The 26,135-nt window shown below is 35.2% G+C and overlaps 1 protein-coding gene across 2 annotated transcripts; it reads right to left on the bottom strand.

Annotated features, from left to right (window-relative positions):
* Positions 1-298: 298 nt before the first annotated feature.
* On the bottom strand, positions 299-25,699 carry LOC132944345 (protein kibra). Of its 2 annotated transcripts, XM_061013635.1 has the most exons (17): positions 25,152-25,699; positions 19,508-19,617; positions 19,314-19,408; positions 7,101-7,209; positions 6,747-6,906; positions 5,538-5,811; positions 4,404-4,717; positions 4,020-4,286; positions 3,663-3,935; positions 3,504-3,590; positions 3,243-3,435; positions 2,969-3,164; positions 2,699-2,889; positions 2,281-2,427; positions 1,804-2,199; positions 1,606-1,727; positions 299-1,469 (listed from the first exon to the last, which is right to left on the bottom strand). In XM_061013635.1, exons 1-17 carry the CDS (start codon positions 25,277-25,279, stop codon positions 1,337-1,339), a joined length of 3,195 nt encoding a protein of 1,064 aa, XP_060869618.1. In that variant the 5' UTR covers positions 25,280-25,699; the 3' UTR covers positions 299-1,336. The 2 variants fall into 2 exon arrangements, with proteins under 2 accessions (XP_060869618.1, XP_060869619.1); XM_061013636.1 differs by lacking the exons at positions 19,314-19,408; positions 19,508-19,617; positions 25,152-25,699 and adding an exon at positions 10,041-10,498.
* Positions 25,700-26,135: the final 436 nt, after the last annotated feature.

Raw genomic sequence — 26,135 nt, 5'->3', positions numbered from 1 at the left:
TTTTATACTTCATTATATATTCTGTGGTATTTTGAACAGTAAAGTAATTGTAGGCAATATTACCCTATGCAATGAATAATAATTATGCATTATATACACCGCACGAGAATTGAGACAAGAGACTTGGGTGACGGCTTGCGTAGGTCTCAAACGCAAAGGCATAGCGCACATTTAATACTGCAAAAATAATATTAATATTCTTTCCTAACAAAGGTCGTGGTTACCATATGGTTTTTCGTTCAAGCGACACCACTATTACGATAATAAATTCTTGTATATTAAAATAATTTACAACGAGTTTGTTAGGTTTTAGGTAATTGTTTATGTATATAATATATAGTATAATATGTACACTATGCACAAAAAAAAAAAAAATAGATAAAGAAAAAAAATACCTCAACAAAACAATCATTATAAATAGAAAAAAAAATGTACAAAAACTAACAAGGCGTACAATAATAATAATTATTATTATGAACGTGGATATAATATAAAATACATATTATTATTATTATTATCATTAATTTTATTTCAAAAACTTTCCGGCGTTTCCAAAAATAAAAATAAACATATAATTAATATTATACAAATTCGTACAAACTAAAATCGCATTACCCTGATTCGTTTTACAAAGGACAATAAAATATGGTATTGTGTTCTGACGTAAATTCGCGAGTCTAACTGGCATAAATATACAATTTTTATCAAACCGAATTATAGCACCCATAAAAAAATTAACAATTATTATTACCAAGGCGTGATTCATTCAGCATAATATGAAACCTTAATTCGGTTAATGTTTTATAACTTTAAGTCACAGCCAAAAATGTAAAATATTGAATTCCTATTTCTCCATAATAGTAATAGAAAATGGGTTCTTTGTACATACAATTAAAAAGTAATTCGAAACCACCTCGGTGGTTAGAGCAAAAAAAATTATAAAATGAATTATCAGATCTAAAATTGGTTTGTTTCATACACAATATTATCATTAATAATAAATTATGGCAAATCGCAATATTTAAATACTTACACATAAACTACCTACCTAAAATCTTTAAATTAAGGCACATACAAAATATTATTCTTTGTTCTTTTTTAAAACTTTCAACAATAATAATAATAATATAATAAGAAAATAACAATAAATAAAATTTATCTAAAAAATAAAAACAATAATGTAACATTGATTATATTACAACAATATGTAATAAATCAAAACATTTTCCACTTCTTTTCTTTATTTATTTATTATATAATATGTACAAATCATAGTCTTTGAATAGCGGCAGGTGGGATTTTTTTTTGTGTTAGTTTACTAATAACAAAAATAGAACTAAACCTCTACTCCAAATACCCTGTCCACAGTGTATTGATACCGTGTTTCTGTAGACTTTGGGTCTTGTGAAGATTTGGTAGGGGGAACAGGTACTGAAACGCCAGGTCGAGTAAAGAAAGCCATTTTTTCTCTACAAAACAAAAGAAAGAAAATATTTAGTTTATAAATTATGAGATATAATCATCAACAAGAATACTGCCATATTGGAGTCAGCACTCAAGTGTATTACAAGGATTTTTTTATTATAATCTTAAATGTTTACTCACTTGAATGAAATAATGTCAGGTTTTCCTTGGCCGGCTTTACTTTTTCTTAAATTGTACAATTTTTGTGACGCCCTCTTCAGCCGCCGTTCTACTTTCTTTTCGTCAAGGGTCTTGTCTCCAGCCTTTTTCGAAATCAAACAATTATTAGAAACATGACCACAATTGAAATATAATCAGAAAAACAAAACCAATAAGTACCTCCTTAACGAGATTTTGGAATTCTTCGTCTTCCAAAACCCAAGCAGCCACGTCGGTGTCACCGGTTTCTTTGGCTATTTCCAGTGTATTTTTCAGTTGTCTAAGCCTAGATATTTCATCATTTAGCGATAACAACCTAGCATGCTGTGCTTGTCTATCAAGCTCTAGATCAATAGACGTCCTTGGTGGGCGACACCAAGATGTACCATTCACAGCAGGCATACATCTACTAGGTGATGTGCCAGGCGCTCGTCCTAGTCGCAATGAACGACGTTCTAAGCAATTGCGACGGAATGCTATATCAGCATTACTGCCACCAATGCCTTTCATACTAGCACTTGACGATATGTGTCGTCTGTACAGGTTCATGGCACTATCACTATCACTGCGATTTAGCTATAAAATAATGAACATAACATTATAGAATGGATTTATATTTGATAGTGTCAAGGTCTTGATGAATAGCATTTAACTTACTTTACAGATATACTGGTTTTTGGCTGTCGGTGAAAATGTTTGTGACCTTTTGATGACTATTGTAGGTACTCTGGTATTTTCCCCGTTGCTACCACTAAAGGCACATTCTGTATTGGTTTCTTTATCTTCTGTATCGTTTTCCTTGTTCTGTACAGATTGTAAACAATTTATTTAGATTATATATAAAGAATTTAACAAATATACTTTTGCAACATTAAAATTAAAAACTTGACATTATTTATGAAATATTTACAAATCTGTACTATAGTTAATTTGTCTGCTGATATTGGGGAAAATGCAATGATAAATAATATTATAATTTCCTCAAACTTAGAAATTATAATTATAATTCCATTGAATTTCTAATTTAGGTAAAATAAAATGAATGAAAAAAAAAAATGTAATATTTAATACTTACAGGAATTTCCAATACTTGTTCTAATTCTTTCTTTTCATTAACCAGCTGATAAACTTCAATATCGTCATCTTCTTCGTCATCATCATCGTCGTCACTCACACTGTCATCTGAATCACCATCATCATATTCAACTTCATTCTCATTTAAATTATCTACATTAATAAATTTTGCTTCGTTTTCTTCACAACAACCTAATGCATTACATAATCACATTAGACAACATTTCTATAGTAAATCAAATATAATTATAGTATGATAAACAACATTTACCTTGGTTGCGTGTAAGGGTTGACGTTTGAGATGATATTATAGTGGAATCGTCAGAACCACCGCCATCATCCTTGAGCAAGATAGAAGGTAGAGAACCACCATTATGCATGCATTTCAGACTCAACAAGTTATACCATTTGCACCAAGAGTTGTTCTCAGTCTCATTAAATTCAGCCAAACTCACTTGAGCACATGCCTATAAGTTAAAACGATTATTACTTGATGTCCAATCAATGAACCAACGAACAACTACGTTGAACACAATAAAACTTACCAAACACTCAGTTATATCATCAGGACCTAATCCCCATACGTTGACCTGTAAAGTTTTTGTACATAATTTGTTGGATGGCAAATTAAACGCAAAACTATCGCCGAATCTGGGTTTTGACAGATCAGATATAGGCTTTGTACAACCACTGAGTGAAGTATTTGAACTGCTCGGCAACAGTACAATTTTAATGTATCTAAACAAAAATAGCATAGTAAGAAAACAAAACAAAAATGTTATATAATATTAATTTATGATATTTACAATTGCCATGATTCCGCTATAGACAGTGCTACTACATTGCGCAATCTCTCAATACAAACATGTAACACTTGCTCAGCAATTGAATACCTGCAAGAAATAGAAAAAACAATGAGGATTAAAATCTGTTTACATATTTTGAATAAAATTGTTTAAAAGTACCTCAGCCTGATTTGAACTTGGGAAGTTTCTGCACTGAAATTAGACTTGTGACTGGCTTCGAACACGCCAGAATCACCGGCAACTGACTCGTCACTGACCGCAGCCGACACGCTCCTGGGAGGCGTCTCAGATATGGGTGAGAGCGGAGGGCTTGTTGGTCGACAGCTTCTGGAGTATGTCACGTTACCGCCGACGTTGGGAACAGAACCGGACGATTCACCTGGGTTCTCATATGCTGGCGGTTGATTGTCATTTTGCAAAAGCCTCTCAACTCTATAAAATTGTCAATATTAAGCAACGAAACAATAACAATATTTTTAATGGTGTTAGGGAGTGATGTGTTGATCTGGCTTTTACCTCTTGTGCAAGTCAGCCATGTCGATAGGCCGGTCGTATGTAGCCGGGGCCAGACATTGAGGCCCGCCATAGATGTCAGTGAAACTGAGACCACTGCTCAGCGAGCCCTTGCTGCTAGTCGTGGACAACGAGCCCAGACTCGAGCTTGAACTGACCGACAGGGTGGACGCCGACAGCGTTTTCAGTTGCGATTCCAGTTGTGTCATCGACCGCAACGCTTCCTTGAGCTGTTGCAACAGCAGCTGTTTTTCCTCGTGCAATCTCAATCTGCAAAACGCACGCAACACGGACGTGATTAGTAATTAGTAATTATTGTTATTGCCTAGTGCCTACGGACAATCGTCGGTGACGTATACGCGGATGGGATCGAGTCTGTCTCCTTACCTGTCGGTGATGGCTCTGTTGGACATTTCCAACGCGTTGTTCAGGTCTTGTTCGAGTTTCTTGATCTCCCCCTGAATGTCGTCCATCTCCCTGTGACTTCTTGAACGGGGCGTTATGCTCCTGAGCTCCCTCAGCAGCTGTTCCTTCTCTTGGAACAGAAGCAATCGGTCCTTGTCCGACTCCTCTTGGCCGGGCATCACTTTTTCCTCGAGATCGGCCAACTGTTGCTGTATGTTTTGTATGCGCTTTCGCGCCTCGTCGTACTCGAGACGCATGCGCGCCATTTCGGCGAGTCTCGTGCCCATGGGCATCAACTGTATAGAAAAAATAATATTAGCACACTCGTAAATCGTAATAGAAATATATAAACAATAAAACAAATTAAGCATGAATACGCGATGACACCTATGATCGATTTACCCACACATACTATTATGTTTACTATATTCGCATCCTTATCATAATAATTGAAATCCGGTTCGAAAAATAAGCACCGTCGACATTATAATGCCATTATTAATAAAGTAATCTCTAACCGTTGCGTTGCCCGTTACAACAACAACAACAATAATAATAATAATAACAGTGGCCTCTAACCCCCTGCGATCTATGACGTAAATCACCGGTTCTAGATCATTAACCACGCGAACTCAATATATTGTAATAGAATAATAAGTGGTTTTCGGTAATACGCTAATACGTATATTGCCATCAGCGTGGAATTAATACAACGAAACTCTTCGAAATTTAGATTCTTTAACAATATCATCACAACCAGAGAATTCAATAAACACGCCTATAAAGTACAATATAAAAGGTGTGTTTATTAGTTTACGTCGAGCAATAATTTTCAAGAGCAACCTGGCTGTGCATACAATATTGCCGCAGATGTGCTGATACAGCCCATAACCAAATAAAAACTTGGAGTGCTGATATATACGGATGGGGCAGCGATTGGGGTCTTGAAAGTTAAAATAATATTATATTATACCTCTCTCCCGACCCAACCCCAACCCCGTAACCACGCCACTGCAGGGCCAGTATATTATAATGATATAGGGAGTGGGTAAATAATAATAAGTTTGTCGAATGCACAATGCACATAATATTATATAGCACCACTATACCACATACCTCGCCGGACAAGTCCGTCTGCGAAGCCGTGCTGAGCTTGTCGCTGAGCTGCGTGGACGACGAATGCTGCGTCTGCAGATCGGGATCGTCGGTGGCGGAACACAGCTGCAGTCGCGTCAGATCGTCTTTCAACTTGGCCAGCGAATGCATCAGGCCGGTGCGCTCGCGTTGTCCGGAACTCAGCGACTGTTGGATCTCTCGCAGCTCGGTGACGATCGCTTGAGCCTCGACCACGTTGTAACGGCTTCCGTCGTTGGACAGTTTTTGTTCCACGCTGCAATAAACAATCAAAAAACGATCGTCAAAATATCATAATATATATATATATATATATACGACGCACACCGATGATACGATGTCATCACTACCACAGTGATGACACCTGTCGCTCGAAACCGACATTTAGTTTGCATAATATTATAGAGGAACGGCGAAACCCGACACTTAACGAACACCTATATAATATAACCGACACCTCTCTCAACGGACATAATATGATTAAGTACCGGTAAAATAATATAGGTACCCATATACAATGCGTATTTCGGCCCGCCTATAAGACTCATTCTACTATAAACGGACATGGACAGTAATGTTTCCCCACGATACGCTATTCCGACTATAATAGACAACAATCTTAGTTCAAACTCAAATGTAATTCCATACGTATATTTACAACGCACGCGCGACGTCAAGGCACGAGGATATGCGATATACATATTCCTATATATCGCCGACAACGATATCGTCAAGTGCGTATGTTAAAAATGTTGTACGTTGCATGCACTAACAGCTAGCCTAACGTACCTACCTATATTTAATATGAACTAATTTTTACCTACCATCGGCTTTTATTTCATATAAAAGTACAATATTTCCATTGACTAAGATACGCGTATGCGAGTGAGTTTGACCAAAATAATCCTAAGGCCTAAACCTACAACGGACACTTATGATGGGTCCCGTGACTGTCCGTTACATACAGGTTTCACCGTATTATATAATATTATATACACATTATCATTTATAGAAATATATATTGGGACGCGAAAAACGTCTTTCACAAGACACGCGGCTTCTTGACGGCGCATCTCGATGACGGACAAATCGGAACTCTCGACTGTTTGTGTTTATATATTTATCGTATGTGTATATTATAGTCAAACTAGTTTGAATAATACTATAATATATATTATTATAGATACGTACTTTGAGAGGGTCTCGACTCCGCGTCGCGTGCACGACATCTCGACGCCGATCTGTTCCAATTCGCGTTTCAACCTGGTAACTCTTTCCCGGGCGTGAGCGACGTCTGACTTGAGCAAATCGGGATCATATTTTGTACTTATATTACTGGTGCTCGAACAGACTATAATACAGCCAATGCACACGAAACGATCGTTAGAACTTAGATAATATTTCCGTCCGGTAGGTAACTATATATTATACGAATACGTAGCTGGTATTGTATATTATAATATATAGATACGCAATTGGAAAATTTAATTTAATTATATACATATATATACAGTATATATATTATATAGAAGGTATAATACTCACGACTAGTTCTAGACGTGTTTAATGTTGACAGAGCATTGTTGAGGTGATTGTATTCGTCTTGAGCTAAATACAACCGTTGCTGTTTTATGTCGTAAATTTCTTTTTTCGCCTGGAAAACACAATTAATCACGAATTAGAATTTTGTTTTTTTTTACTGGAGCAAATACACAATATTGATCTACTTATGTTATGTTCATATTTTTGTTATTATCCATATAAAAAACATTTTTATTTCGTATTCAGTTTTTTTTTAAACATTAATCTTTAAGTCAAAGGTAAACATCGTAATATAATTAATATCTTATTCTCATGCATGGGCTTACAGTGAGCATAATTAGGTCATGAGTATAATAATATTATAATACTTGTATTCAGCCAGTGTCCAGTGAATACATTTTGATACAAACATAGATAATGATTTCGTTTTATTAAACAAGTAACACGAATCAATGCCGATTATCTTAGTTAAAAATTATATAATATAATATTCGAAAACCAATGCCACAATATGTAATATGGTGCAGTACGAGGACGAGTTAAAGGATTAGGCGTGGGACGTAGACATAGCGCGTCCAAAACATCGATAGGTACCTATCGCAAACAGAGCGAAAAACATTAATTGTATTGTAATAAAAATTATGAAATGAATCGATTTTTGTACGGAGTTCGAAATAGGAGTTTGAGCTTTATATAAAAAGTGTTTCGTATTCCGTGACCGCTGGTTGGTGAGTTATATCCTACCTATAATATTATTAATATATTATTTTGTAAAATCATTATTTAAGTGCATTGCAGTTATCGAATGAGAAAATCGTCTAGACTTGGGTCGGCGGATGGCAGATATAAATATATAATAAGGTACATAATATTATATTATTTAATCGTATAAATATATTTTTTTAGCAATTTATGGAGGTATATATATATACAGTGGTTACACAGTGGTTTACAATACTATGTAATATAATGATATCGTAATTTGACAAACTGTCGAATATATTTACATATTGCAATTTATCATTTATGTGCATCGTATATTTGTGTAGACTTTGTATACAATATAGACACGCGCGTTGTATCGTAAACAACGAAATGCAATCGTATTATAGTAAACTAAAATAACAATAATATTGTAATCCGGATAATAATATAATGGTGCAGTGATTTCCATAAAATAAATAATATCGTTCACTCCGAGCTGTACGGACATTATATTATTATTATATAATAAATAATATACGATAACAAACTATTGTTGTGACGACAATATTCGCTCGTGTATAAAAAAGAAAACCAATTTTATATAATATTAGACGAACGGTCGTCTGAAGCGGCGTGTGTACGCGATTGAATTTTATAAATGTGTATTTGGTATGATATTATAGTTAGTAGGTAGGTACCTACTTACGTACGTATGAAAAAAAAAATGCAAAGAATATTCGGTCGGTGCCCGGCAGTTACGGAGTAGTAAAAAAAAATTAAATGTTTTCCTTCCAAATAATTATAATAATATATAAGTATCAACCATTATATTAGGCGATTTTTAGTAGGTTGTGCCCGCCTCTCTCGAGGCGCCGTACACGTCATTGCACAGACGCGCGCATTATAACGAGTGTACCTACGTGTGTGTGTGTGTGTGTGTTAGAAGTTGTATACAACTTGTATACTGCATTTTTTTTTTTATTTTATACTTCGTCATTTTTTAATGACGTTTTTCGTTTCTTTCTAGGTCGCCTGAACCTGAAGTGCATATTTTTAAGGGCATTTTCATATGTGTCATTTTTAGGGCGTCGACAACAGAGAGCCCTAATTACAAACATATATTTGGCAATTCTTTCAAAACCACCTGAGCCGAACGCACGCCGCGGATATACATCCTCCGCTGCTGCAACACTATTTATAATATAACCGCGTTTCACCCACCTGCTGCAGCAACCGCATTTACATCACCGTGGGTATCGATGTATAAGTTTGTACAATTTTATCTAATCCTATATTAATTGTGATATTATGTGCGACACACACATGCGATGGGATTGGGTAGGAGATGTATATAGACTATAGGGGTATATATATATCATAATATACATATTATGGTTATAAAAATGTGTGTTTTCGTATAGACCTGCCGTATCATAATGTCGTGCGCTCGATGTCTATATAATAATAATATTATCTATATATATACATTATTATACACGCGAGTAATTATGTCGACCAAAAGTAAAGCCGGGCTCACAGCTACGTCGTCTGTCGTGTGGCTTTATCGTCTCCCGATTTGCCGTCGTATCGTTCACTAGCTATAATCATTATATAATCACGGTCCACCGGAAAATTTCCCGAGTTAGGACGAGCTCAACTTTTGTACATCGTACACGACACGACAGACCACGTAGCTGCGAAACATACTTTAATCGAGATGGTCGTTATTTGTGCCGCGAGAGTTGTGCATAGTTTTACCGCCCGGAAGCTGTGCGACAGACGGAACACCGCGAACCGATCGGACAGCAATAATAATATTATTACAATGATTACAATTTATAATAATATCGTCGTTGCGGCGACAGCAATAATAATTTGATGACAATATTATAATATCGTCGCCGGGATGACAACCAAAACACGAACGTAAGACTTTGGACGCGCAAAGTAATACGGCGAAACTTTCATATTACGAGGGGTTCGTGGGCACCAAAAAAAAATTTGTATACATAGAGAATTTTGTTAACCCTAGAATTAAATAAATTGTGGTTGTAATTTAGTTAGATTTAGATTCTCAAAAATGTTTCGGTAAACAGAAAATGTCGTTGATTGGAAAGTTCGATGTCATATTATGGAAGTTGCGTGGTATCATTATAAGAATTATTGTCGAGCGCGCGTGTATATATAAATTTTTTTATACTGCAGTACTGCTATATCTTAAATAGGAGTGTGGCTTACGTAGACGCAGTAGATGCGCCCGTCGTTGTCCTGGTACAGCTGCACGTCAAGCAGTTGATCGTAGTAGGACGTGTAGTCGCAGCGCGGCGGCCAAGTGTCGCAACAGTAATGCGAGAACATCGTCGTGCACGCGGCAAACGAGGCGGCGGTGCACATCACAACCCGCTGACACGCGCGGGCGGGGACGAGTTGCGACGACGAAAAGGAAGTCGACACGAAATAATAAAATCGCGATCGTTTACCGCGCGCAAGGAGCGGACGGACGGACGCGGAAACGCTCGATCGCCGTACAAATAATTATTAATACAATATTGTTATTGTAAATAAATTATATTATATTATCAATGTCCGGCGGACGGGACACACCGCGGCGGCGATGTTTTATCGGCTAACGTACACGTACACGCACATGCACGACGACGACGCGGGACTCGCGAGCCGCAGGAAGAGACTGAGGTCATACGCGCGCACAGAATCCCGGGACCGGAATTTGACCCAAGGGGTTAGTTTTTCGGTTGCCCATCCGCCGGAGCCGGCGGCGGCGGCGTCCGACCGTCAGTGGTGGGGGCCGCACTGACGGGACGGGACGGGCGCGCGGAGGAGGACGCGAGGACGTGGCGGAGGAGGAGGACGACGCCGAGGCGACGAGAGGACGGGTGTCTACCTTGGAGGAATTCGGCCTTGCGCGCTCAGGAATCCCAACTATTCGGTACGTATACGTGTGGCGGTGGGTCGCGGGTGAGGGAACGTCGGCGAGCAGAGCGCGCGCTGCAGCAGCAGCAGCAGCAGCAGCGCAGCGGGACCGTCGTAAATATCACTCACACACGCGCGCACCATATTATAGGTACAATAATATAATATATATATACTTATTTATACATTATTATTATTATTATTATTATTATTATACCTGTGCGTGTGTGCATGGGCGTAACTATTATTGTACGAATGAGATTATATTTTTGTGCCTATATATATGTATGCAATATAATATTATTATTTATTATATTTTTACAACATATTATATGGGCAGGTACGCCATTTGAGATACGCGTCGTCTCGCAGCCATTCCGCAGCTCCGGATCCCGGGGTTTTCGTTATTCGCGAGATTAGGTACAAAAAAAAATCGTTTTTGATTTGTTCTCAGCCGTCGACGTTTTACCATTTCAAAGCCCCCCCCCCCCCCGCAGAGTAGGTGAAAAACGCGGTTGCCGTGTAGTTGCACAGTGGGCGCGAGGAGATGCTGAATATAGTCGATCACCGCTTTACCGCCCCCCCCCCCCCCACCCCATTATAAGATTTATACCGACCAATTGAAAAATATAACGATAAAATTCAATTTTTTATCTCATTCAATTAATGGTCGCACCTTCCCCCCTCAGCCCCACACACAGCCCGTCTGAAAGACCCTAATCATGCCACTGAAAACTCGTACGATGCGCAATATGTATATCTAATATAAAACACAACATGTTAGCAAATCGTATAATATTATAAGCGTCACATCGTTTGCAATAACAAATACGAAAATGCCGCTCTCCGTGAGAATTTACACCGAGAGATTATGTTTCTACGTGGTACTACATCCAGGTATCAGATCGAAACTCAACGTTTAGTTGTATTCACCCACATAATGTATTAACCTCTTGACCAAACGCACTGCCCACACTCGTTTTCTGCAAGGGGTGCACAATTTGTGTTATTACTTTAATTCTGTAACTTTAATAACATATTCATAATACAGTTCGTCTCATAGTAAATCCACCAGTAAATTTGCCAGCTACCCACCACCCATTTTGATAGGTGAGGTGACCGACACGCTTGTGTCCCACTTCGTGTGCCGTGTACAGCAAAGCGTTCAAATTTCGAGGACCCAATACGTAATAATAAAATACACGTAGGGCTTCGAGAAATTCAAACTCTCTTGCAGTGCTTTTCAAAACTGCTGACGTTGCAAACTATACATAATATGCTATACAAAGTTCAGACCGATTTAATAATAATAACGCGATAATAATGTCTGTGGTAAAACGAATGATTTAAAAATGTGCGCGATAGGTATACTATTGTGGCGCTTCTACATTTACATACAAAAGTAATTTATGAACTAATCGGGCGGCTGAACAGCGCGCTTTTAACTTTAACTACTCGGATAAGTCATAAGTGTGTAACGTTGGAGTATAGGTACACCTACTAAAACATAAACCCAAGTTTTAAATTTTAACAACGAATGCAGTTCTCAAAACACCAAAGAATTGTGTCCGCCGTTGGTTTTAACTTTTAATTATACACGAATTATTAGAATATTGCAGCTGGTGAAAATAACTACATACGCAGTTTACCGAAGGTTAAATTAGTATTTTTAATAGTATTAAAAATTGTAAATTCCAATATGCAGATAAATCAGTTGAATTTGTAAACACCAAAGAATTAAAACGATGTGTTATCAATGTTAAAAAAAGGAAAACTAGAAAAAAAAATAAGTTGTCGAAGTTAATCATGCTCGGCCATAATTAAAAATGCAAACATTATAAGTCATTAATACCTTTATTTAACTATATGCCAGATATATTTTCAACTAATAAAATTTTATAATGACCCATATTGAATTTTAAATTACAAACGTATAATATGCTTATTAAATTTAATCATTGGTTAATCGACGAGTTTTTTTGCCCAACACTTTATACTCAACCTACGTGAAAATTGTATATTATTATGATACGAATTCCTAGAACGCGCTGTTATATAATATTATTATGACACATTTATAACTTGTTTTTCACCAATTATATTATTATATTATTTAAACACTTGCAATAATTGTTTATACGGTTTCGTTTGCGGTTTTTTGTCTTATAACTACGAAATTCCTTAGCGAAACGATGATATCCACTGAGTAAACACATTTTTATCTCCACCAGATTTAATCTACAACACATTATACATGAATACCTATGAATGCTAATAATGCTATCTCGGAATAAGTCTTAATCCACAACATATTTATTTATTTTTTACAGATGTTATTATTTATTCAGTACGACAGTATACGTACCGTCACGTCGACACATTTTAATATTATATTATATCGTGTCACGCGGTGATGAGATCGGCACATCAGAATAGTGCGATAAATGATAATAATTAATGTCGGCGCAACATATTTTGTTATAATATCAAACCGAACAAGAAACCTTGACACGAGAAAATTATCGATAGAAATAAGTTTATACTATTCATTATACTATTTTAAAATTTCGCGTACGCCTATACAGTTTTTTCTCTTGAGTAAATCAACAATCGCGAGTTTATACACCATAAAGTGTACCTATATATACCATAATCATTGTTGACACGACTCTGCAGTCTTAAGTTCTTCAGTAATTATGCTGATTTTCTTTTCGAATAACTCGTGGTAGACCCAGAGACGGGAGTAAGTCGTGTTTACCTGCAGTTACAAGTTACAAGCAACGGTCCACTTTATCAATAGGTAAAGAAATACGCAGACTTGAGTTTTTTGAAGAAAAAATGTTTGATAAAGTCATTTTAGATAAAAACACAAACAGAGAAATAAAGCGCCGTAATGTAATAATATCCTTAACATAATAATTATAACACGATCCAAGATAGATAGATAGATTAAGTAGGTACCTACACTTAAAAATAAAACGCACTTGTTTCCACGTAATAGCCATTTCTGAAACGGCTTAAATTTTTTTTTGTGTGTGCACAATGCACAATGCACATAACAAAATAATATGTTATAGATATTATGCACGCACATGAATTGTGTAATAATACATTATTCGGCCAATTTTCAGAGATAAATTATTTAAGTAAAAAAACGATCATATTGATATAGAGCTAACTATATTTTTGATATAGAGAAAAAAGTTTATATTTATACCAATATACTATACTTAGTGAAATGGCGGTATATTTTGGTGTTGCATATCAAGTGAAAAATGCAGAAATGTATTCGTGTATATTGACGTATTGTGTATATAAACGTATATGTCATATATTTTTAGCTGCAATACTGCAATAGCCCAATACCAAAACTAGAAAAATTGTATTTCCGGTTGATTATGTGGTTTTAATAATATTACACAATCGCCACGCACGGTATTTTATTATTTATGAGCGTAAAATGTAAATCGTAAATACGTATAACGTCAATATTATAATATGTATACAAATGCAGGATAAATAGCTACATTAATATAAGTATAAATATTTATTATAATATCCTCTTCATAATATTATCATAATATAGTCGCCGCGATTATTTACAACTCAGAAACGTCAAACATAATATTTTCAATGGGTGTAAAACTATAATAATTATTATTATTATACTACGGAGTGATATTTGACATTGATTTTTGTCTCGGAAAACGAATACAATTCTGTTCAAATGAACGCTCATTTTTATAACTAGTCATCGTCTTAACTCTTTGTTGTTTTTGTATAGTAAAATGATCGCTTCATATATAATAACAATAGAAACGACAACGACTTTCAATTATATAATATTATAAAATATTCGATAAACAACCCGAGAGGACCGCAGGCTGGTGATTTATACAACGCAATACTAACCACCTTCAATAGGGGATGGGTTATGGTGAGAGGGTGTAATATATTATTATTGTCAGATCGATATTGGCTGCAGCGATAAAATTTCCAAGAGCACACCCGATGGCCGATAATGGGTAAAATAATAATAATAATAATAATAATAATAATAATAATAATATTATGCGCTCGGACGAAAAACACGAAAATGTTTAATCTCTGCTGTTGAATCTGACGGGAAACCGGTCGAACGCGGTTGGCTAATCGACGACGTACGGAATTTTTTTGTTTTGAAACCGACACATTCCTCGGAATCCTTTTTGGGTTACACATATTATTATTATAATACGCGCGTACCTAAAACACATTTTATATAATATTACGCTAAGTGTCGAAAATCCCGCAAACAATCAAACAAACAAACAAACAAACCAACACATACCCGAATACAATTTGCATCAAACCCGACGACCGGCTAACGAAATTACTCTCTATACAATATTAGTACGTATACGTATAATTATTATTATCGAAGTGCCACTAAAATAATAAAAATAAAGATATTTATTATATTATTACTATACACGTAAGGCATAATGTATAAAAAGCGCGAGCTCGCGTGTGTCCGCGTACACATACCTATAATATATTATATATACGCATTCCGAACGGTACAAATCATTTCACCGCGGCGGCGAGCAGATGGTTCATTGTCTTCGATCGTTTTTATTTTATTTTATATGTGTGTGTGTGTGTGTTATTTTTTTTCAGTTTAGAAAACAATCCGATCGTGTTGTGCTCGTAACACTAGTAGCCGCCGCCGGATGCGGCGTTGCCGCGGTGTTTTTTTCCTTCTCTCATTTGTTTTACTTTTATTTTGTTTTATTATATATACGTATATATATATATATTTATTATTATTATTTTCTTCTTCTCTTCCTTCGCTCTTCAATCGTTTTACAACGAGCCACCGCCGCCAAGACCCGGCGAGTGTAACACTGGTAGCACACAAAGTGTGGAACCGGTGGAACCACCGCCACCACGCCGCCGCCGCCGCAGAGGATTTTTATTTATTTTTATTATTATTATTTTTACGTCCACGCTACAATAGCTCTTAACGTATATATTGTACGATCGACCGTCGCGGGATGGTCTGCAATAATATAATAATAATAATTGACAATGACGATTTAATTTGGTATCGCGCGTATATATAGATCGTTGCACGAAACGTTCCAAAACGTTTCGGCCCGTTGGAATTCCGAAGTTTTCTTCTTGGTTTCATCGTCATTTTTGTAAAATTGTGTATACAAAATAAATATAATCATCACAGAATGTTATATACCCATTTTATATAAATATAATACAAATCCAATGGATATTCCTTACCGGGGAAGCCCGCGCGTTTGGGTTTTCGAATACATGACGAGCACGGAAACAAAATCGTACCAATGTGTTTTAAATGGTTTGGACAACGAAAAAAAACTGGACGATTTCTAAAAGTCAGGCAGACTTGACGGCAAACCGCGCCGACGAAAAACATCGCGACTAAAATATCTCGAGATAACGATCGCGCGCGGAATTTAATATATACATATTTTTTTATCGAGTAAAACACAATATCGCCGTCGACGACGTCTGACCCAATTATTATCGTCGTACCGGCGGCATAACATAATAATAATAATATTCTACATGTTTAATTCTATAATATTAATAATGTTATATTATACGGAGTACGGGTTTTGATACTTTTGAAACCAAACAGTTTTTTTCAAGATGCCCACGTCCACGTGCATATTTCCAAGTACGTGTATTATAATGATGATGACAATTTCGGTCACAATATTAAACAGGTCCAGGGTACCAACTAAACATTATAGTAGTGGTCATCTCAAATCGCATATCAATACTATAATGCTATTGTCAATTACAAGCGTCGTCGTCGGGGATGTCGATAACAACTTGTTGATCTTTACGAAGTTTTCAATCTGGGGAATGAGGATCGGTTTCCATGCCTTTGTTTTGTTGGGATTCCTCTTCATTTCCTGGTATGAATTACATTTTTGATCTTTCATTATCTGGCTTACCATGTATAGGTATTGCCATTACGGTCGTTCTCTGTGACTTTTTTCCCCTTATCGCACATTTTAAGATTAGTCCTATATCAACCCTCAACGTTCGTTAATATGACCTATCCATTTTCTTCCACAACGATCCATTCTGACTTCTTTCGGAAACTTTTTCATTAGTTTTCATTAGCTTGTCTTTTACCTCCTTCCGCATAGCACCACGTTTCAAATGCCAATATTCACATTTATTTTAATAATAAAATATTATATCGACATAATAAATACAAAGACCCGGACGGCCGGACAGACGTATACAATATATTATATTGTTATGGTGGGCAGGGGTGTTTCGACCGATATTCAATAATAACGAAACATTATAATATTCATAATGATATTATTGCGATTGTGTTCCGCATTTCCCGATAAGACGCGGCGGCGGTTGCCGACCACTTCGCGCGCGCACTGTGACGTACGACCAGCAAAAAAATTCGCGAAAAAAAATGATACGAAAACGCGCAATGAATGGAATTGAGCAATCAAAATGTATAATACGGGAGAGAGAGAAAAAATAATGTGTTATAATGAGATATATATTCCGTCGGGCGGCGGCGAGTAGGTACGTGTTGGTAACAGTGCGCGCGGAGAGCGCGCGCGAGTTGTGCATTTCACATTCCACATTCTAAGGCGCACGGCCGGCGGCCGACGACTCGGCAACGTCGCAGAGGGACCGCATTCTTTTCGTATCAAACAACGTCGTCGTAGTCGTCGTCGTCGTCGCCGCCGCCGCCGCCGTAGTAGTTGTAGACTAGTAGTTGTAGTCGCAGTCGTCGTCGCTGCTGCCGCCGTCGATCGGATGCGAGAGAGCCCCGCAGCGCCCACAGAACACGTTGTGCCCTGGGCGAAATATCTCTCCCCCTTCACCACCGCCGTCGCGGTCGCCACCACCGCAGCCCGTCACATACCAATCACCATCAATCACCCGCCCACCCTCGGGCGGTACACGGAGAACCGGCTCCGTATGGCAGGGGGGGGGGGATGGGATAAAAAAAATAAAATACCGAGCCACGCGACTGCGTTGCGCGCGTACGCACTACGCACCACACGCGGACACCACTGCGTTCGAGTTCGACGAGCGGCGGAGGGGTGGCATACGATTTTTTTAAAATAAAAAATGTACAAGATAAAATTTATTTTTTCTCTTACATGTGCGTGTATCCCAGGGTAGGGCTTATATTATTATGAACAAAAACCGATAACATTCGTGTGTGCAGTGCAGCGCCTACGACATACACATGCACAGTGCACACACGTACCTGCCTACGCTTCTCTTAATAATAATAATAATAATAATATATTACAGGTATTAGGTATATTCGTAAAAGTGTAATTATTATTATTATTGTTGTTGTTGTAACGTCGGTTCAAATCTCGTGGTGATCTGTAACAATTGTGCTAGTAAAATAAAATACGTACAGGCGATATAAATAATAATAATAATATTATAATACGACGCGACACGGACAGAGCCACTCGGGGAATAGTTGTACATTATGTTATTATTCGTATTATTGTGCAGTGGTAATGAGCGTTGCATCGTTTTCGTAAAATATAATTATTATTATATCGTCCGATCTAGACGACTTGCGGGGGGGTCGATAAATCGATTTATCATTGGTTCGGATATTTTTTTTCTTCTTCTTCAGACACGTCGGTGTTGTGCGTGAAACAAAAAATGCACCGTCGAAGTTCGAGAAGCAGCTGAAAACTATTCCGGCATTATTTTCTACGTCATTCCAAACGCCCCACCACCACCAAATCTGTGCCCAGCTACGTTGTTGTTATTATTATTATTATTATTATAATACATCGCGTACGACCGTTGTGTTATATTATTATCATCAAAGGAACTCTGAACTACAACGATTTCGTAGCACACGACAAAGTCATACAATCATCATGATAATAATATGCAACGAGATGAATTACAATTTTTTTTCGCCGGAAAGACGGTGCCGCGACGACGGATATCACCCTGTATATACGATCGTTGAGGAATTCGAAAAATTACGTATAGGTAACGCGGCTGCGGTGTTAACGTTTTATGACTAGTCAGGTTAGTCCGGTGGAATTTGTCATTGAACTAAAAGTGGGGCAGAACTATCACTAAATAATGAATAGGCCACTACTATATAATGTTATATGTATAGTAGTACGCGAAAAGTAACTGCATACCATATCCATAAAATATATATTATTTTATTTTCCTCTCACGATATCAATAAATTACTGTCATCCGTCATTCTAATTTTAATTTTCATACTCGCAAAATTCCTTTTAACAATAATAATAATATCATGACATATTATTATAAATGTATACATTATTTAAATTTTTTTCAATATCGCGCATTCCTCTAATGATTCGACGATACTATTAATTTGAGATTGACGATTGTTTGTTATCTCTCGATATTATAATATTATACAAAAATATTAGTACGATCAAAATATATTTTAACTCCGTGACACAATATTTTTAGTTTATCCTTATAATAACAAACAACCATGATTATATTATACTATATTGGCACCGTAAACAACAATGTGGAGCTACTTACTTCTAAGACGTCTTGGGCTGTATGAAGGTAATCTCTCAACATAGCTTCCTGGACAGCTCTCCATTCCAACCTTGGGTCTTCCAATTGGGTGCATTCTAGAACACGAGAAGCGTATAATGGAAACGGTGAGGTCGTGTTATTTTGTTAAATAATAATGATAACAACGCGATGTTTTATGTTTTAAATATACGTACGGTTGAAATGGTTGATATAATAGACTCCGATAACTGGATCGATGGCCTCTTCCCATCCAAGAGGCAATTCATTACCAATACAATCAGCAAACGATTGTGGTTTGGTGTACCTAATTAAAAAAAAAAAAAAAAACTGATAATTAAAAATAGTTCCAACGTGCATAATATTATAGATAGTCTAAAATGCAAAGTAAAAAATTATGATATTAGGTATAGGTACCTAATAATAATGTGAAATTAAAATTAAAAACGATATCATTAATTTAAAATATAGTACACTGTCATAAATATAATATTATAATCATTAATCTAATGCATTCACTGCTCAATTTAATATATTGAATATGATAAATACGTACTATACACGTCGTACCTAATACGTTTTGTTACGTATCTGTATCTATATACAATATCGAATACATAATAGACTATTACAATGTATGTTTCAATGTTTGATAAATAGTATGGTATATGTAAAAAAAATGTTACACAACGGCGCGGCGGCGACGTAAAACCGAACAAAAATGTCAACAGATATTATGTCTGACATAAATTAAATATATTATTATTTTTAATCAAAAAATATACAAAATTAATACAAATGGTATCTAATTGAACTGAAATATTTTCAGTTGAGTAATATAATATGATAAATTAATCAATAATCAAACACAAAATATTTACTGTGCATAACTTAGAAATCTATATCAAAGTTTAAAATTATTTTATTTTCGTCATTATTAACCTTTTGTGTACCCATTATATGCATTTGATTATAGTTTTAAATAATAAATAAGTAAACGTGTTATAAAAATGTGAATGTTACGTGTGTTACAAAGTAGTCACTAGTCGGTGTGTAGTAATGATGGACATAAAATGTACTACACACTACCTACACGTAGATTTATATTGCATACAAAGTAAGATCCATATAAAAAAAAAGTTTCTTGATTACCAAGTGATTACTATTAATAATAATAATTAATGGTATTCTCATTTTATATATCAACAAAAAATGTTAAGAATTCTTCAACACACGTATGCGCAGTCCTTTTTTCTTCCTTCTTTCTTTACTTCTTTCATCTTCAATAGAATCAGGAATTTCCTGTCCACAATACACATACTTAGATGAGATTCACCTATAACTTCTATGGCTATTATAATATCGATTATAATAATATGATTTATAAGTTATGCTTATGACTAATGCTCAATTAACAAATTGTCAATAATCGATTTATTATTAACATTAAGACTTATAATAACAATTGACAATTAAAATCGTAGATAACATATGGCTGGTAAATCTATTAACGACAATGTCTATAAGAATCAGATCAATCAATTCATTGGAATTTCATGTACCTACTTGGTGAAATTCGGTGTGCTGAATTACGAAATTGACAATCAAATTGTTTATTAAGTAATTTTCATGCCACCAGACATAAAAAATCAAGTTTGTAAAATATCTAAAGGCTTTACACAGCAATTTTATATACGAGTATAAAACTCTTTTTGTACTGAATTTTCACATGGCATTTAGCAATATTGAAAAATCAACACTAAAATAGGTTACTTTTGTTTCTTATAATTGTTATTAATTCTTCCATAAATTGGCATAACACAATTTTAGATACTTATAGAATTTTGTTTAAAAATATAATTCACAACACACACCTATCTACGTTTAAAAATGTTTGTTACTTATAAGTTATAAGTTATAACTATTATAAGTTTTTGTATACATGTTTATTAAATTTACTATGTAATGGCAATTAATTAATTAATAATCTATTCAATTAAATAATCAAAAAACTGTATACATAAGTATTATTATTGGACATAACGGTTTTATAAACAATTTTAGACATAGACTCACAAAATATATGAATTTGAATATCAATTTGGTAAATACGTAAAAACAGGAAAAATATTAAATAATTAAATTTTTTAATAAAAAATTTCAAAACCAGAATATTATGGTACCACAAAGGACCATCAAACATTCATTTCGATAACAATAAATAACAGTGAATCATGAAATAAGTTACCGATATCTGTCAAATGAAATTATATACTGTTACACGATTTATAAACTAATTATATTTTAATCGAAAACCACTTGCAAGTACTTGGTATTTTATACATCAATTGGCAGTATAAACACAAATATATTATACTGCAAATTGCAATATATAATGTAACTAAACAATTATTTTTTAAAGACTTTAAACAATAAAAGAACTATAATATAGTATTATAGCCTATACCTACTCTGTAACAAATTGTTTGACAGTTGTTACATTAGCATTAGAATTAAACATTTACACGATTTTACTCAACTAAGACATATGTAAGTAGTCAAAATGGTTATAAAACCAAATAATTTCACAACTCTGAAATAATGTTAAATAACTAGGTACCTCTATATCCTCTATACCAAAGAAAAAATACTCCATTTATATAATGGTAACTATAAAAAAATTAGAACATTTGAAACTATATTCTAATTATTAATATAGATAAAAACAAAAATACATTTACAATATAATATATTAATATGTATATGTAATTCACAAGAATGGATTTTGTTTTATTTTATTTAGTGACATCATCATCAACAGCATTTCGGGAGGAATTCAGAAATAAAAAGGATCAAGACATAAGAAATTCAGATGTCTGCGAGGTTTTGTAGACAGCATGGCGACACAACTTGGAGAGGGTGTGGCCTATGGGATGCTTATTTTTAACACAACATTACAATATTATGTCAACATACACTCGTGTGACATATATGTGAACATGCAAAGTTAATATCTCTGGACAAAATTCAATATAAAGACCATTTGTTTAGGTATTTTCAATAGGTAAATGTATATTTAATGTAACCGCACTAAAAGTGATCAAAGAACTATCATTAGTTATACATTTATAGATTTACCAAAAATTGTACATCATATCAATAATATACAACAGGTATATTTAATTAATATAAAACTTAAAAGACACAGAACATTCAAACATTATATTTTGTATGCCGGAAAATATGAGGCAACAAACGGTTGGTACTTTTTGAAGATAAGAAGTAAGAACCTATTTTTAGGTATGTATACATTTTATCGATTTTCTATGAACCTTAGGAATCTTTAAATATTACTTAGGTTTAAACAAATTAAAATCAATTATAAATACCCTATAGACTGCCTATTTTTTTTTGAAATTGCAAGCTCATGTCAGAAAATTATCTGTTTACATGTTAGGTTAGGTTGCAATAACATGATCACTGATCAATGATCATGTTATAATATACATTGACATGTAGTGGTTATTTTGAAACTAAATGTTAAATTAACACTGTTAATCTTCAGAACCTTAAAAGTAACCAAAATGCAAGGATCAAAATAATTAGTATAATTCCCAGTATAATTAGATACTGTAACATTTAATCGCACGTTGTTCATAATTAAATATTAAATAATATAGCAAATAGAAATATAGGTACGCATATCGCGAATAATCTCAAATGTAATATAACTTTAAATCTTATCAATTATCAAATATCATTGAGTAAATACATTTCGAATTTGTGTTCTAGTTAGGTGTTAAATAATAGTTTAAAACATTGTACACACAATATATAATACGTAAATAAAAATTGAGCATATTTTGAATTTTTGCGATTTGGATTTCTATGAAATGTTGTAAAAAATGGAACCTCGGAAAAACGAAACAAATATTTTTTTTAATCAATTATTAACTATGATTTATGACGTACCTACATTCATAAAAAGGTTAACTTGGAAGCTAGGTACCTATATTTATCATTATATTATTATAATAGGTACCTAATAATACGAATAAAAGAAAGCATGAAAAAAGTAATTTATCTTTTGAATGATTTGTATAAGTACTTTTTAGGTACCTATATTCTAATATAATGATAAAATAAAGAACTACTGTTTCAAAGACTATATTATGGCGATTTTTCGCAGTCCTTTTGATTATTGAGTCCGAAGAACTTTAAGCTTTTTGAGAATATATTAGATTATTATGTAGGTATTCTGATGATTAGAAATTAGAATGTCTACATACAGATAAGTAGGTATATCTCAACTTACATCTTTATAATCAATTTAGAATTTGTAATTCAATTTAGATGATGAGTTATACCTAAGCAATATTACTCATAACAACTAATATTTTAAAATATCGAAATAATTGTATAGCAAAGCCATAATGATCGTCTAAATCGAATTATTGAAAACATTGACATAAATTAAGTGAAATTTAATAAAAAAATAATTGTAAGTCGTAACCATTCTATAAAACACAATATTACTATTACCACCAACGAAAACCTAGTAGGTACCTATACAAAAAGCAAATAAAAAACGCTATTTATAAACCAAACCGTTTCATATTGAAAATCATTTGAAAAACAAATAGGTAGGTAGGTACTATGTTTTTTGGGTCGATTTTGTACACACATATTGTTGTTTTTGTTATTATTACTACTATTGTTATTGTTAAAAATCGGATGATCGTCTGTAATAAACGATTGCAATTTAAAATATTTCAGTCTACGAGTAAAACGCTTCTAAATTCTAATATTATACCGAGTATTATACTATGATAATATGCTGTATAGATGACCTTATTGCGGGACGTGTAACTATATTATTTTAAGACCAATATAATAAATTGTATAGGTATAACGACAGAGTCGAAAAAACGCAAATCAAACGTCTATACATTTTTGAAAAGATCGAAAAAGTTACCCGAGTACGGGGGGTTTTTACCTATCATTGTTGTTGTTGTTGTTATCATTATCATTAGGTATTACATTATTATTACATTATTTATAGGCACCTAAATTACCGCTGCTATTTAGTGAAATACATTAATTTATTTTCAATTCTACAACGGTGCGGTATACATAATAATAATAATAATATAGCTGTAAGACAACACACACGCCACACGGTTGTTTGGATAAATTTCGTGTATATTCACTGAACTCGGAATGCGGTGCTACTAGGGACGGTGGGGCAACAGGGGGGGGGATAGGTGTGCGGAGGAGGGGGCGGTGGATAGGAGTAGTTGGTTTGGCATATTTCAATATAGATGGCACTGACGACGGTTTGGGAAAAATGAAAAAAATAGTAATAATAATAATAATAATAATAATAACCGTGATGTTCCAGCCGGATTTCTGTCGAAGGAATGCGAGTTTGTGTACGCATTTCACAATTTCGACGAAGCGTCGAACACGCGCGCGCACGCATCAAAGACACGCATTTGGGGATCGGACTGGGAACTATAATATTATAATATTATTATAATAATATTATATTAACAACAAATTATGATAAAAAAAAAACAGCTAAAAGATGTAAAGTATACGTCCCAAATGGTTTTCGTAATTTTATTATTCGACATAATATCATACTATATGGGTACCTACATTATTATCATTATCAACCGAACGATGGACGCAGAGTGCCCACGACGATATCGTTTATCATCATAATATTTGCCTATAATAGGTGTACCCATCCCTGTGTTTATAATAAGTAACAATCAAGGTGGATACGTCCACCTTGGTAATAATAATACTAATATACTATCAACGTCGGTGCTATACCTGTCTCTGGGGTCGATCCAAGTGGTCTTTTTGGAATTGTGGTCGATGAAGTACACTTTGCCGTCGTAGTCTCTCGCGAAATCCCAACCGTCGGGCAACGGTATCTCTCCGTTCCGTCGTCTCGGCATCGTGTCTGCGGTACTGTATCCATCAAAGTCGGACTCACCAAATCGAATCCATCACATCGGCCAAACACCGCGTAGGTACGACGATGACGATAATAATAATAATAATAATAACGATAACGATAACAGCGTTTGTGGTGGCGGCGGCGGCGGCAGCGGTAGATATTATTATTACTATACACTGCGGAGAACGGCGGCGGCGTCGATCAAAATATAATATATATTATATTATGTAAAATAAGAAAACTAATCGTAATGATTAAAAATCGGACGAGAACATTTTTCGGACTGCCTACGACACGAGAGTGGAGAGTAAAAAAATATCGCGTTCGTTCGCTACGTACGACGACTGCAGCGGGGACCGACCGACGACCGTAGATGTCACGCGCGCTTCGCCATCTTGGAAATGGTCGGACCGAGTAACGCTGCGGCGTTGCCCCCCCGTCATAAAGAAAAACGACCGTGCGCGCGCGTTTATACAGAGCGTTCGCGGTGCGCGGCCCGCGCTCCCGCCGACCGACCGGCCCGGCCAGCCAGCCAACCTGCCCTCGCGCGCGCCAGCGGCCGGTTCTATTATCAATCGCATGACATCACCGAAACGGTAGCCAATCAGGCCGCGGATCCTCTGGAATGCGGCTATTACCATAACACGGACCGAGTTTTGTGTGTGAGCGAGCGCGCGCGCGTGTGTGTGTGTGTGTGTGTGCGCGCATGCCGGTTTACGCGTTTTACCTCGTCTAGTTTTTTTTTACTCCTCTCATTTCTCCTCCGCCGTTTCCTTTTTCCACTATTATTACTTACTATTATTATTGCTTACTATTATTTTTATTATTTTTATTATTATTATTATTATTATTAA

The sequence above is a fragment of the Metopolophium dirhodum genome, chromosome 5 (genome assembly GCF_019925205.1).
Source record: "Metopolophium dirhodum isolate CAU chromosome 5, ASM1992520v1, whole genome shotgun sequence".
NCBI classification, from domain to species: Eukaryota; Metazoa; Arthropoda; class Insecta; order Hemiptera; family Aphididae; genus Metopolophium; species Metopolophium dirhodum.
The sequence above is the reverse complement of the archived record's forward strand: the minus strand, read 5'-3'. Positions and strand labels throughout refer to the sequence as shown.

What these genes read in the sequence shown, in the direction of transcription:
- LOC132944345 (XM_061013635.1), bottom strand. Translation starts at nt 25,279, where the DNA reads ATGCCGAGACGACGGAACGGAGAGATACCGTTGCCCGACGGTTGGGAT. An exon ending in ATGGCTGACTTGCACAAGAG is followed by an intron (nt 3,936 to 4,019) that starts GTAAAAGCCAGA and finishes ACAATTTTATAG; the next exon opens with AGTTGAGAGGCTTTTGCAAA. An exon ending in CAAGTTCAAATCAGGCTGAG is followed by an intron (nt 3,591 to 3,662) that starts GTACTTTTAAAC and finishes TATTTCTTGCAG; the next exon opens with GTATTCAATTGCTGAGCAAG.